Source organism: Sporothrix brasiliensis (assembly GCF_000820605.1).
Source record: "Sporothrix brasiliensis 5110 chromosome Unknown Cont22, whole genome shotgun sequence".
NCBI lineage: Eukaryota > Fungi > Ascomycota > Sordariomycetes > Ophiostomatales > Ophiostomataceae > Sporothrix > Sporothrix brasiliensis.
In genome coordinates this window covers 1,860,148-1,872,902 of record NW_024467141.1, presented here as the reverse complement: position 1 = coordinate 1,872,902, position 12,755 = coordinate 1,860,148, and the positions used below count along the sequence as shown (strand labels likewise).

At 57.0% G+C, this 12,755-nt stretch overlaps 4 protein-coding genes across 4 annotated transcripts; 2 read left to right on the top strand and 2 right to left on the bottom strand.

Moving 5' to 3' along the window:
* Positions 1-483: 483 nt before the first annotated feature.
* SPBR_08578 (f-box domain containing protein) lies at positions 484-1,488 on the top strand (the record flags this gene model as incomplete). Its single annotated transcript, XM_040766816.1, has 1 exon — positions 484-1,488. One exon carries the CDS (start codon positions 484-486, stop codon positions 1,486-1,488), a length of 1,005 nt encoding a protein of 334 aa, XP_040614805.1.
* Positions 1,489-3,073: 1,585 nt separating this feature from the next.
* SPBR_08413 (choline-phosphate cytidylyltransferase) lies at positions 3,074-4,608 on the top strand (the record flags this gene model as incomplete). Its single annotated transcript, XM_040766651.1, has 2 exons — positions 3,074-3,507; positions 3,576-4,608. The coding sequence occupies 2 exons, from the start codon at positions 3,074-3,076 to the stop codon at positions 4,606-4,608; spliced, it is 1,467 nt and encodes a 488-aa protein (XP_040614804.1).
* Positions 4,609-5,369: 761 nt separating this feature from the next.
* On the bottom strand, positions 5,370-7,880 carry SPBR_08174 (uncharacterized protein; the record flags this gene model as incomplete). The annotated part of the gene is made up of 1 exon (XM_040766412.1): positions 5,370-7,880. One exon carries the CDS (start codon positions 7,878-7,880, stop codon positions 5,370-5,372), a length of 2,511 nt encoding a protein of 836 aa, XP_040614803.1.
* A 1,513-nt stretch (positions 7,881-9,393) lies between these two features.
* Positions 9,394-12,755, bottom strand: SPBR_08110 (uncharacterized protein; the record flags this gene model as incomplete). The annotated part of the gene is made up of 3 exons (XM_040766348.1): positions 9,394-11,595; positions 12,479-12,614; positions 12,733-12,755. 3 exons carry the CDS (start codon positions 12,753-12,755, stop codon positions 9,394-9,396), a joined length of 2,361 nt encoding a protein of 786 aa, XP_040614802.1.

Here is a 12,755-nt window from a genome sequence, read left to right as displayed (position 1 = left end):
TCCTTTACTCCATATTAGGGTCGCGCCGCGACGATCGCGCTATCATACCCAGACGTTCTGACACTATAACGACATCACCTTTCTTGCCGTGCCGCCTGATGAGCTTGCTAGTGAAGAAGGGTATCGGAATCGCTCTGCCTCCTTCGCCTCTGGATCGCAAGCCGTACCTGGGCACACCACTCCTCGTCAGCACTGGACGCAGGTGCATTGCTTACACGTAAACAGTGCCTGTTCGGTTCGTCACATTCGTTTCGTTTGATACGTTCATTCGTTGTCTACCCCACCCCGCTCTGGAACCTCGTCTCCTCTCGGCAGCCTGAAGGCATATAAGATTCCGACCAGACGCGCCCGACTTCCCCTCTCGCATCCTTCGCTCCCTGTCAGCTACAGGACAAGACACGGCAGTCAGAACCCAAATATAATACCCGCCGCGATACGCGACCGACTCGAACCTTTATCACCATTTGGACAATGACAGCATCGATGACGACAATGCTTGAAAGCCTATACACTTCCCAGGGCAGTCACACTTCGCTTGTTCGTGGGGTAGACCCGAAGTCGTTCAACCCCAACGACAACTCGGCCAGTGGCAGAAACGGCCGTGTTCCTTTCCGGCCGCCACGTCGCGCCCAGTCCACCAACGACTATGTCTACCCTTCGCCGCCTCCGCTGATGCGGGGCGAGTCAAGGACGGTGCTCATCCACCAGAACAGCGCCAACAACATTCCACAGGCGGCCCTTGCGGCACCAGCGGAGGTTGCATCAAGCGGAGATGCCTTGAAAACGCTCGCCGCACACGGACGACCGCCGACCATTGACGAGGAGACCGTCAGTGGCCTGGTATCGCCGGGCGCCGTAACGCCCGTACCTACACCTACACCCCCGCCGGCGGAGATTGGCAGAACAACGCGGCCGAAGCTGGGACCGCCTCGGCGGTCGTACTCGGTCATGGACTACGAGCCGGTGCCACATCACCACCGCCTGTCAGAGAACCTCGGCCTCCTCGACCTGCCCCCCGAGCTGCACTACACCATCTTCGACTTCCTGGATCCGATTGACAGCACGTGCTTGGGGTTGACCAACAAGCACTTTTACGACATCCACCGCCGCATGCATGGTGCTGTGCCTCTGTCGGTGCGGCGGCCGGGTCCCAACGACATGGAGTGGGTGTGGCATCTGGCAGGCCGGATGATGCACGGCGGCCACTCGGATGCCGCCACGCTGGAGGCCACGACGAACGCGCTGGCTATGCTGCGCGTACGGGGCCAGGCCCTGTGTCGCAAGTGCGGTGTTTCGCGCTGCGAGCTGCACAAACACATTCAGGGCTGGATGGGCCCCGGTTACGAGTACTGTACGGTCCGGGAGAAGTTTGGACCGGCCGCTCCCGAGGGTGCCAAAGAGTTTTGCTATCTGAGCAACCCCAAAGACCCGCACCGCTGCGGCAGACATCGCGTTAACAAATCACGGCCGACGACCCCGGTGCCGTAGGGTGCAATGGCACCATTACTCTTCTCGCACCAGTCTTTCATCATTGTCAGTTTTACGAATACGTCTTTTCTCATTGCGGATATCATGTCTCAACAGTGTGGACGAGCGCGGAGGATGCGCCCGGTATCAACGGGCAGGGTTTTAGCGAGGCGTTATAGTTTTGATTTTGCTATTTAGTTGCCATTACATTGACGGACAGGGCCATGTGGTTACCTGATTGTAGGATATAAAGTTTATCGTTTTACCCAGCGAAGAGTAGGACCATGATGGGCACACGCATTTTAAAATCATGGAGGAATCGAACGGCTGCACTTCTTCAACAAGACAGTTTTTAATAATTATCTCTTATTATTGCCAGCGTGTGTTGGAGTGTATCGTACGTTTCGTAATGTCCGTTCTACGTACTAACATGGGGTTGGAGGATGGAGGACGAAAGGCACCAAGTCTCACGACAAAGGTTGCACAAAGTACGAAGAGCGACTACGGCATGCTTTTTATTCACTACAACAGCCATGTCGCGGCACTTGAGCCATGAGTTATGCAAGGTCCTTGACAAAGGACTTCTTTGTTAAATGGCGTTGGGGCAATGGTGCGCCCAGCGTGAAAAGAGGCCGCTTATTCTGATGACGCCACTTTTATGCCCAGCTTAAAGAGGCAGGGGAGACGCGGCCAGCACAAAGCAACAAGGGCGTGTTCCTTGCGCGTCGCACTTTCCCTCCCGGTCCTTCCATGTAATCTTGAGAGCATTTATGCCGTACTCCGAAATGGATCTTATTTACTCCTGCCCTGTGGCTTGCCTCGCTCTTTCCCATCGAAAGCCCCCAGTCCACACCTTCTTCCCGCGCTGCTGCTGTATCTTTCACTTGCTAGGGTCAAGAATAGGGGCTGTTGGGGCGTACCTTCTGCTTTTAATGCTATACAGCTGTTAGCGTATCGTCTTGCCTACTTGGGAAAGGGCGACGTCCTAGATTTCCTGCAGCTTCGACTGCTTCCGCCAGCTTTCCGTCATTTCGTCTTTTCGGTCTTTTGTCCCTTTTCAACTTTTCCAAACCCTCTCCTTTCCCTTCTCTTCTCATTTGCTTCGTGTATCCTGCCATCCTTATTTTCGACTTCTACCTACTTTGGATCGACTCCTATGATATCCGGTCGCGCCTGTGCCACGTTCTGTTCGCATTTGACACGTCTGCCCAGCTCGGGGCTTTCGTGGAACCTGGCCATACCAATCGGGGCCACAGCACCACCAAAAATCAAAAGACAACTTCAAGGCACAACAAACACATCCTGACGCTGCCGCAGCTGCTGGTGTCGTCATTCGATTGACTTGATTCTTTCTATTGGCCCAGCCGTGTTTCTGGCTCTCCATTTTTCAACGCAGCCTTCAGAAAATACTGCAATTAAACCTCCGTCTTCCTTTCTCCCCTTTTTTTGTCATCGTTTCAAGCTTCTGTTTTCTCGGCAACTGGCCTCGTCATTGCGTCTTTTATCGGCTGCATCGAATTCCCCGTCTGACGATTTATTTAGTCGCCGTTGATTGACCGACCCGACCTTTTTTCCCTATTGCACACACACACACAACCCACGCAAAATGCCTCCTTCGTCAAGCTCAACGACCGGCGGTGCTAACGGCAAACGCAAGCGTACCCGTGAAACAGCTGTCAACAACCACGACGACTTTCACGAGGAGAATGGCGACGATAACACCGAGTCCGAACACGACAACGATGCCGCGGACGCGTCCCCGTCTACACGGCGCCAGAACCAGCGACAGAAGCAGCTGCCTCCCAGTAAGCGGCAGCGTCCGAATGTCGACACCGACGGCCGCCGGAACAGCAACTCTACCAGCGACGACGACAACGAGGACGACAACGAGGACGTGAGTGCGTCCGACGAGTCCATGGCGCCGCCGCCGGTCGGTGGCGGCGGCCTCATTCACCCTCACGGCTACCGCACAAACTCCCCACCCACGGGTCGGCCGGTCCGTGTCTATGCAGATGGCGTCTTTGATCTGTTCCATCTTGGGTATATCCTCCCTTTTCTTCTATAGCAGATTGTACGATGCGTGGGCAACACTTTCTAACTCCCAGTAGACACATGCGTCAGCTCGAGCAGGCCAAGAAGGCGTTTTCTGACGTTTACCTGATTGTTGGCGTCACGGGCGACGAGGAGACCCACAAGCGCAAGGGCTTGACTGTGTTGTCTGGCAAGGAGCGTGCCGAGACTGTACGCCACTGCAAGTGGGTAGACGAAGTCATTGAAAACTGCCCGTGGATCGTTACGCCCGCCTTCCTCGAGGAGCACCAGATTGACTACGTCGCCCACGACGACATTCCCTACGGCGCCGACGAGGGCGACGACATTTACCAGCCGATAAAGGCCGCTGGCAAGTTTTTGGTGACCCAGCGCACTGAGGGTGTCAGCACAACGGGCATTATCACCAAGATCGTCCGCGACTACGAAAAGTACATCTCCCGCCAACTGAAGCGCGGCACCTCCCGCCAGGAGCTCAATGTGAGCTGGCTGAAGAAGAACGAGCTCGAGCTCAAGCGCCACGTCCAAGACCTGCGTGACAATATCCGTGCCAACTGGACCACGACAGGCCAGGAGCTCAGCAAGGAGCTGCGCCAGTTCTGGCCCACCAGCCGGCCCCAGAGCCCTGCCCCGCGGCCCTCGCTGCACCTCGGCTCCCCCGCCGGCCAGTCGTACCTGACCGCCAACGATGGGCCCCTCCCGGCGAGCCCCACCTCGACCCTAAACCTCCACCAGCAGCATCAGCAGGCTGTGGGCGGCGGTAATGGCGCGGCCCCCAGCATCAACACGTCGACACCCAAGTCGCCCGTCGGCAGCACCAACGACTTTGTGGCCGGCTACGCCCTCGGCCTGATTGGCGGCGTGCGGTCGTGGATGACCAAGAGCCGACAGCGCGGCCGGGACACGCGGTCGCAACAAGTCAGTGACGACGACTCTGAGGAGAGCGACGATAAGCAGCCGTCGGGCAGCGGCAGTGGTAGCGGAAACAATACACAAGAAGCTAAGAGCCGCCCGAGCAGCTCCCGGACTGGCAACGGCATCGAGCGCATTGCTTCGTCTTCCGACCTGCGGCGAAGCCTGCGCGCATCATAAGCGTGTGGGTACAGTTTGCGTTGCCTGTCTATCGTTTTGGTGTCGTCGGTGCTCGCTTTTTTTCTTCTTCTTTTTTACTTCACCGATTTCTTTTTTCCTTTCTTCCTCTTCATCCTGGTCTTCATTTCATTCCCCCCTCTTTCCCGTTACACCGTCTTCCTCTCTAGTTCCGCAAAACGCCCATAAACCACCCCGAAACACAATAGATGATTCATCCCCTTTTTGCTATATTATCCCCTTTGCGTTATTTTTACCTGCTATTTTCTGTCGTCCGGTTTACAGGCAGGTTTGGTTTTCCTATTACAGTATTCAGTACACACAAAAAGGCGGCCGGATTGAACAGCAGATGTTGGGAAGACACCGAGCCGGTTTCCCTGTTCTGCGACGTGGAAGATAATATAGAGTATTTTTTAGCTTTCGTACAAAGTCAGAATACGCGGGGCAAAAAAAGGCGTTTTAGTCGTTGCAAATGTTTTGTATTCGCATAGTGGTAACATGTAAATAGATGGTGGTATGTAATTTATGTTATTTGCTAGTATATGCCGTCATCCGTGAAAACGACAAAGTCATAAGCTGCTTTGCGTGAAAAAAATACGAAGAAAAAGAGCGCTGCTGTATCTGGCTTCGAAATGAGAAGGCATGCAGTAGTTTAAAAAACAGAACCTAAAGGAGAGCTCCGTAAATGTGTGCGCCGACATGTAGAACTGGCCAGAACCAAAGAAAGTTTTCCGCAATTCATTGTATTCTGGGTCTTCCAAAAATCAGAATCCTCTTCGGCCGCCGGTGCTCATGAGTGTAATCTTTTGCTTCTTCTTCTTCTTGGATTTACCACCCGCAGCTGGGGACGCGGCAGCGTCCGCGTCGCCGTCGACGGTCTGCTTGGCCGCCTCTACGCCCAGGGCTTCCATCTGGGCCACCAGGTCGGCGTCGCTGGCTCCGCTCGTATCGAGGAGCGAGCCCAGCACCTGGTCGTCCTTGAGCCATCCGTCGTCCGGGGCATTACTGGCGACATAGGCTTGCAGGCTCGGCGACACAGGCACGGCGCGCGTACCCCAAACGGTTCGTGATGCCGAGTTGGACAACGACGAAGGCGGCGTCGTCGACATGGACGCCAGCTGGCCAAAGCCGAGGCGCGGGTTGGGCGGGGAGGCCGACGACGATGTCAAGCCGCCGCCCTCGTTGTCACCAGGACCACCACCGAGCGGCTGGAACTCATTGATATCCATGGGCCGGACGGCGTCGTCGTATATGCTGTCGTGGCCGTGACCGCCGCCATCAAGACTGCCGGGTGCATCACCACTACCGCCTCCGCCGCCGCCACCGCTGCGCCGTCCAGCACCTCTGTGGAGTGCGGCGGCTTCAAGACGCTCGGCCTGCAGCCGTTCGCGCTCTTCCTGGAAGGCCTTGTCGCGGTTGCGCTTCCGGCGGCGCTCAATGTCCTCGGCAAACGTAGCGAGCGTCTCGGCCGGCACAATGTCCGTCCAGTCGCACTCCAGAAAGGACACGACGCAGCCGGCGGGGAGGTGACCAAGATACTTGGCGCGGCGGCGCATGGCGTCGTCCACCACGTGGCCGGTGGAAATGTGCTCGACGCGCGGCAGGAGGGTGGAGGGGAACGCCGAAAAGGAGCCGTACTTGGTCTTGAGGATACGAATGTCGAGCGGAGAGAGATAGAGGTGGGGCGGAGACATGTAAAAGTAAAAGTCTTGCGGGGCTGCCACTGTAGCAGCTGCACCTGCGGCAGCGGCGGCGCCTGATGAGGCGGCCGGTGGCCGTGGTAGGGAAGATAGTCCGTCGTCTGGCCGCGGTTGCGCAGTTCGTGCTGGTGCTGGAGCTGGTGATGCGGTTGTCACCGTGGGTGACGTAGGCTCGGCCCCGACAGGAAGCTGCTTCATTGGTCGCTGGTTGCTGCTACTGCCACCGAAAATGCTGCCGTCCTGCAGTGCGAGCTCGATCCCGCCCAGTTCTCGAGAGCTCTCCTGTGCCGTTCGCACGGCCCGCATAGCGCGCCGTGTCCACTCGCCGTCCTCGTGGAACAGCAGCTCGTCCTCTTTCTCCTGGCGCGCAAGGTCTTCCAGCTCCCGCCCAAACTCCTCCACCATGTAGTCCCCGGTGCCCTTCATGATGCGTGCATAGTCAAGTACATTGGCCGCAAAGTGCCACGGAATCGAAACACCGCCCCGTCCGCCCTTGGCACCAGAATTGAGTACATCGGCCGCGCTTTCGCGCGGCAATGCGACGGTCGAGTTGGCGTGGCGCATCATGAGACGTAGCACGACATCGTCACCTGGCCGGGGCAACGGGCTTTCTTGCCCTGCATAAAAGCGTACGGGCCGCACCTCCCCCAGGTACACGCTCTCCTCACAGATGGGGCACTTCTTCCACTTGGCTCGCTTTTCTGGTACGGGTGCTGACGGCGATGAGAGTGCGCCATTCGCATCCGGGACAGGCGGGAGACCGACCACAGTGCGTGCGGTACGGGAGGCGTTGCTGGCCGAGTCGTCGGCATCGATGGCGTGCATGAAGCGAATCAGACAGGGCAGACAGAAGATGTGGCCGCACTTGGCCATGCGGGGCGCAACAGGCTCTGACAGACAGATGGGACACGACGAGGTTTGAGACTCAGTCGACGCCAGGACCTGCAGGACATCGCTCCAGTCAATGTACCCGTCGGCGTCGGTGGCTTGGGTCGCATAGTTGCCCTTGGGCGAGACAACGAAACGGTAGTTGGAGTGCACAAACCGGGCCTTGTCGACCGAGCTGTTGTGGTGGTGGGAGCGGTACGAGTGGTGGCCACCGCCGGCGTAGTGATGGTGTCCTCCATGGTGCCGGGAGCGGCTGCCGTAGTAGTGGTCGTTGCCGCCAAAGGCGTGGTCTAGATAGGCGCGAGAGGGCGCCGCATAGTTGAGGAGGTGGGTGATGGACGTCTGGCCGCGGCGGCTGGACGCGTTCTTCAAAGCGCGGGTTTCCGCCATATCATCCTCGTCCTCGAAGCGGTAGTTTTTGTTCTTGTTCTGCCCGGTGTTGCCACTGCCGGACGCTCCACCGCTCGCAGCGCCCGGCCGTTTCTGGTTCCGGTGTTGCTTGCGTGATGCCTGGCCTTTGCGTGGGGCCGCCGAGATGCCTGCAGCAGGTCCGCTGGTCTGCTGGTTCGGCCGACGGGAGGAGTAGTCAGCGCCGCCAGTCGATGCGGCTGCTGGGGTGACGGGCGAGTGCGAGGATGGAGAAGGAGACGACAGCGACTTGCCCAGGTTCGCCTGTGGTACGCTCATTTTTTATTCGAGAAGGCGAAGGGGTGGAAAGCGGTCGGTGATCGTCCAGCAGGCGGTTAAGCGGATACGGCTGAAAAAAGAGAGGCTGAAAGAGAATTGCGTGCTGGGCCGTGACAACCGTGAAGAAGTACGAAGGTCAATAAGTGGCAAACGGTGGCGGTTGTCGAGACGCTTCGAAACGAATGCTAATGAGAACGGATGGCTCGCTGGATATGCCGACGTCTATCGCTATCGACAATGATAGTATCGGAGCTTCATCCCAATCGTCATCGCCCTGCAGGTCTCGCTGTTGCCAGTAGTTGGCGACGTTGGTCTTGGCCCTTTGAAAAAGAGCAGCAACGGACGACGTGGGATCAGGAGGAGGGCTTCGATTCTGTCGATGAAGCGGTTTAGGGATTGACGATCAGCGGTCGTAAGTCATCGACGTCTAATCGAGAACGCGTCGGCATAGGACAGAGTGTTGGTTCACAACCAGAAACGGCAAAGAGTCCGTCCAAGGCGCGAAAGGCGTTGGAATGGGAGAAGGAGAGAGAGAGGAAGACGTGAGGAGAGGAGGGGAACGCTAGGAGAATCACGACAGTGGTGTCGATAGTGCCCAGAAAAAGTAGGAGCGAATGATCTAAGCAGAGGAAGTCGCGGCAGACGGAGTCATAGGCTGGAAAGGGCGGGGCAAATGACACTCGGGACGGAAGGCGAAACGGAATGTCACGCTATTTGTCGGGCGATCACGTGAAGCGCAATGGCCTCTTCTACGTCACACTCAGCGCAATTTGCACAGCTTCAACATCTGATACATATTGCACTATTCAAAAATAATGAATATCGTGCTCACTGAGGTGAAAACGTTTACTGTATTTGTCTACACTACTACAAATTCAAAATTGGAAAACGACCCAAATGATGAAACTTAGATAAAATGCAAAACAAATTCAAGAGACCATGGCCAACCAAGCCGGTTCCAAGTCCTCCCCATTACCACTTCTCCGCGACCCTCTTCTCTTTGATTTGGTATCCAACACATATTACCCTCTGGATGCCCGATCCTCATTATGCCTTCTATTTTCCAATTCATTAATGTCTGGTCTCACAGAACAAGAACAACGCGAGTAGAGTAGCACACCCCGGGGAATCAAGAAAGACATGAGAAAAAAACAATCGCATGCCCATATGAACGACGGAAGAGACGAGCTGACAGGAAGGAACACGTCAACCGTAGTCTGGCGTCGGGGAAAGAACAATACGTAAAGAGAGCAAAAATGTAAAATGCGATGTCCAAAAACAAAAAAAACAAAAACAAAAAAAGACTAAGAATGAACTACAAACCAAAAAAAAAAGAAAAAAATCAAAATCAAAATATGGGGTGCCTTTCTAGACAAGAGCGTGACGGAAACTGTACAGATGACGTGGTGTTATGAGGAGAAAGCAAGACACGGCCACGTAGATGGCCATAACGAGAACGGGACCGGAACGAGCTGAGAAAAGTGACGGGCGGTTGTGGAGAATCGAAGAGGTTCTATTTCTTGTCGCCATCGATCTTGTCCAGGATCTTGTGGAAGAAGCCGCTGAGGCGATTCTTCTTCTTCTTCTCGGCGTTGACAACTCCACCCTTGGATGGCCGGGATGACGAAGCAGAGCCAATGGCCGCGGCGGTGGGGTTGGCGATAGGAGCGACCTGGGGAACCGACGCAGGGCCCGACGCGGCGGCACCAACAGTGGCGGAGTCCTTGCCATTTGTAGCCGTAGCAGCCTCGGTAGCGGGGCGGGTAGCAGAAGACTGGGCGGCAGCAGCTCGAGCAGCAGTAGTAGCAGGATCAGATGATCTAGCAGGACCAGCAGAAGCAGCAGGAGCCGCAGAAGTAGCAGGGCCAGCAGAAGAGGCAGGACCAGCAGGACCAGCAGAAGCAGCAGGACCAGCAGAAGCAGCAGGACCAGCAGAAGCAGCAGGACCAGCAGAAGCAGCAGGACCAGCAGAAGAGGCAGGACCAGCAGAAGAGACACCGGCAACAGAAGCGGCACCAGCAGCAGAAGCGGCACCAGCAGCTACGGCAGGGGTGGAGGCCGCGGCGGGGGCAGCTGCGGAAGACTTGGTGGCGGGTGCGGCAGCCGAAGCACCCTCACCGGGCGCGCCAGAATCAACCTTCTTCAGCAGCTCGGCCTCAACGGCCTTCTTTTCCTGGATGGCCGTGGGGTTGGCGGCAGCTTCGGGGCTGGTGCCGGCCTGCTGGATCGACTCTTTCACCTCAGCCGGAACATTCGACGCCTCGGCCTCGCCGCCGGCGGCCGTGGTGGCAAGCTGCTCCTGGATAGAGGTCGGCAGAACCTGCTTGACAGACACGGGCAGCTTGGCGGCAGCATCGCTGGCAGACGCAGTCGCCTTCTGGACCGTGGGACCGGCCTGCTCGACGGCCTTGTCCTTGGCGGACGTGGCAGTGGCGAGGGCAGTGGCACCAATTGCGGCAGCAGCAGCAGTGACGCTACCAACAACGGCAGTGGGGGAAATGGAGGATTGGTTGTTGGCGGTGGTGGTGCCGTCCGAGGTGACAGGGGCCTCGGGGACCTTCTTCAGTAGCTCGTCCTCCACCTGCTGCTTCTCCGTCACCTCGGTAGGGATGGCGCTGGCCTCCGGAGAGACACCAGCAGCCTCCTGGCTCTCCTTGACAACGGCAGGGACGGCCTCTTCCTTGACTGGGGCGGAGGTAGCGGCCTTGTTCTTCTCCAGGGGGACGGCGCCAGCCAGCGCGGCGGTTGTCGCAGCGGGGGCGGCCGAGTTGATGGCAACGTCATTGCCGCCGACGATAGGCAGGCTCGACTCGGGAATTATGTTCTTGGAGACGGGGGGCAGTTGATCGGCGGAGAAACCACCGGCAATAGCGGCGTCGGCCTTCTCGTACGACTCGGGGTCGAGCTTCACGTTGGCGTTGATGTCGCCAGACTTCAGCGATTCGGGAATCTTCTCACCGGGCGCGAGCTTCACGGGGTTCACACCGCCAGGGGCGGCAGGCAAGGGGTTGACGAGCTTGACTTCCTTGTTAAGCTCGTTCGCAGGGGTCTCGGGGAAGGTCCCCGGAATATCATCGGTCTGGTAACCGGACATCTTCTTTGCGTCTTCGGCGGAACCCTTGGCGGTAGCAACAACAGCGGCACCAACAGCAGCAACACCGGCGGCAGCGGCAGTAACGGGCGCGGCGATATCGGTAGCGGTGGAAGTCTCCTTGGAAGTCGGAGTCTCGTCCTTCTTTTCCAGAGGAACGTCGGCAGCGAGAGCAGCAGTAGAGGACGCTGGTGCGGCAGAGCTGATGACGGTGGATGAGGCGGGGGTCTCCTTGGCGGCAACGGGCTCCTCTTTGACGGGAAGGGTCGCGACAGGGGTGTCAACAGCCTTTGGTTCCAAGGGAACAGCGCCTGCAAGCTGGGCGGTAGAGGACTGGGGAGCGGCCGAGCTGATAGCACTGGCAAATGCAGGGGTCGCGCCAGCCACAATAGGCGCCTCAGTCACGGGTAGGATGGAGACAGGGGCGTCAAGAGCCTTGTCTTTGACGGGAACACCAGCAGCGAGCTGGGACGTAGTAGCCGTAGGAGCGGCAGAGCTGATGACAGCAGCAGAGGCTGGCGTGGCGACGATGTTCTCGGGAGTCAGAACGTTGTTGACGTTGCCCTCCTCGTCCTTCTCTTTGGGCGCAGCAGGATCAAGCACCCACTCGCCGTCGACAACAAACTGGAGAAGAAGAGAGATTGTTTAGTACGTACGCTGAACCAAGTGGGTTGCACAGGGCAAATAAATTGGTAACAAAACGACGAAGTTGAAGCGATTGTAGCGTAACAAAGGAGCCCCCAAAAAGCGGAAACAAAAGAGAAAAGGAAGCGAGGAAACAGAAGAGGGGCAATGCCAATAGATAAAAAAAAAGGGCGGTGCAGGGTAATTCTCGGCTGGTTGCAAGTCGAGTAGACAAAGCCTGGCGAGTCTAGCAACAAGAACGAGATCGATCGACCTTTGTCACAGGTGATCGTTTATTTAGCGACGAGGTCGGCGGAGAGGGGTCAATTGGCCGGGCCAGGCTCGCCCAGCCTCTGGACCAAGCCTTGATTCCTGCCAATGGGCGCTGACCTCCACATTCTGCGCTAGGCTCGAGCCAGTCTGCAGACCTTGCGTCATTGTCTCCGCTCGGCTGCACAAAAAGAAAGAAATGGGTGAGACAGGCAGGTTGGCTGAGGCCGCTCGCCCTTCTCGTTTTGGCATCTTTGCGAAAACTAAGGCCGCATTCGTTTGGTGAGAGACGCCAGGCGGTGGCAGATTTATTGTTGCCTAAGGCTGACCGGCTTGGCCAGGCCGTTTGGGAGACAATTGGAGAAGAGTAGAGGCAAGCACCATACATAACAAAAAAAAAAAAAAAAGAAACTTGACAGGAGCCAAAGCGAGGAACAAAAAGACAAGGTGACTGCAAAAGGGGCTGGGCAGGGGAAAGTGCAGTAAAGCAAGGGAGGCCAGCTCAGGCAACAAGCGAGGGGACCATCCCGTTGGGAAACGGGTGATTCGTTCGCAACGCACAAATGTCGCGTGGCAGGTGTCAAACGGCTGAGACCAACCATCAATCACATACCTTGTAGTAAATCTTCTTCGAGATATTGCCCAGCTCAACAGTATTCTGGAAAACGTCGCCAACCTTCTTGAGCTGGACGGACTTGGACCAGTTGTCGAACGTGCCGGTCACAAAGACCTCGTTGCCGGCATTGGGCCTGTTCGAGGAAAAACAAAATCTCGTCAGCATTCTGTTCACTAGGCAGCAAAATTCCCAAAGTCGTCCATCCTCACGGCCACCAACCCGGACGCCCCGGCTTGCGACACAATGCGTACCAGATGAAAACAAAGCTGCCCAT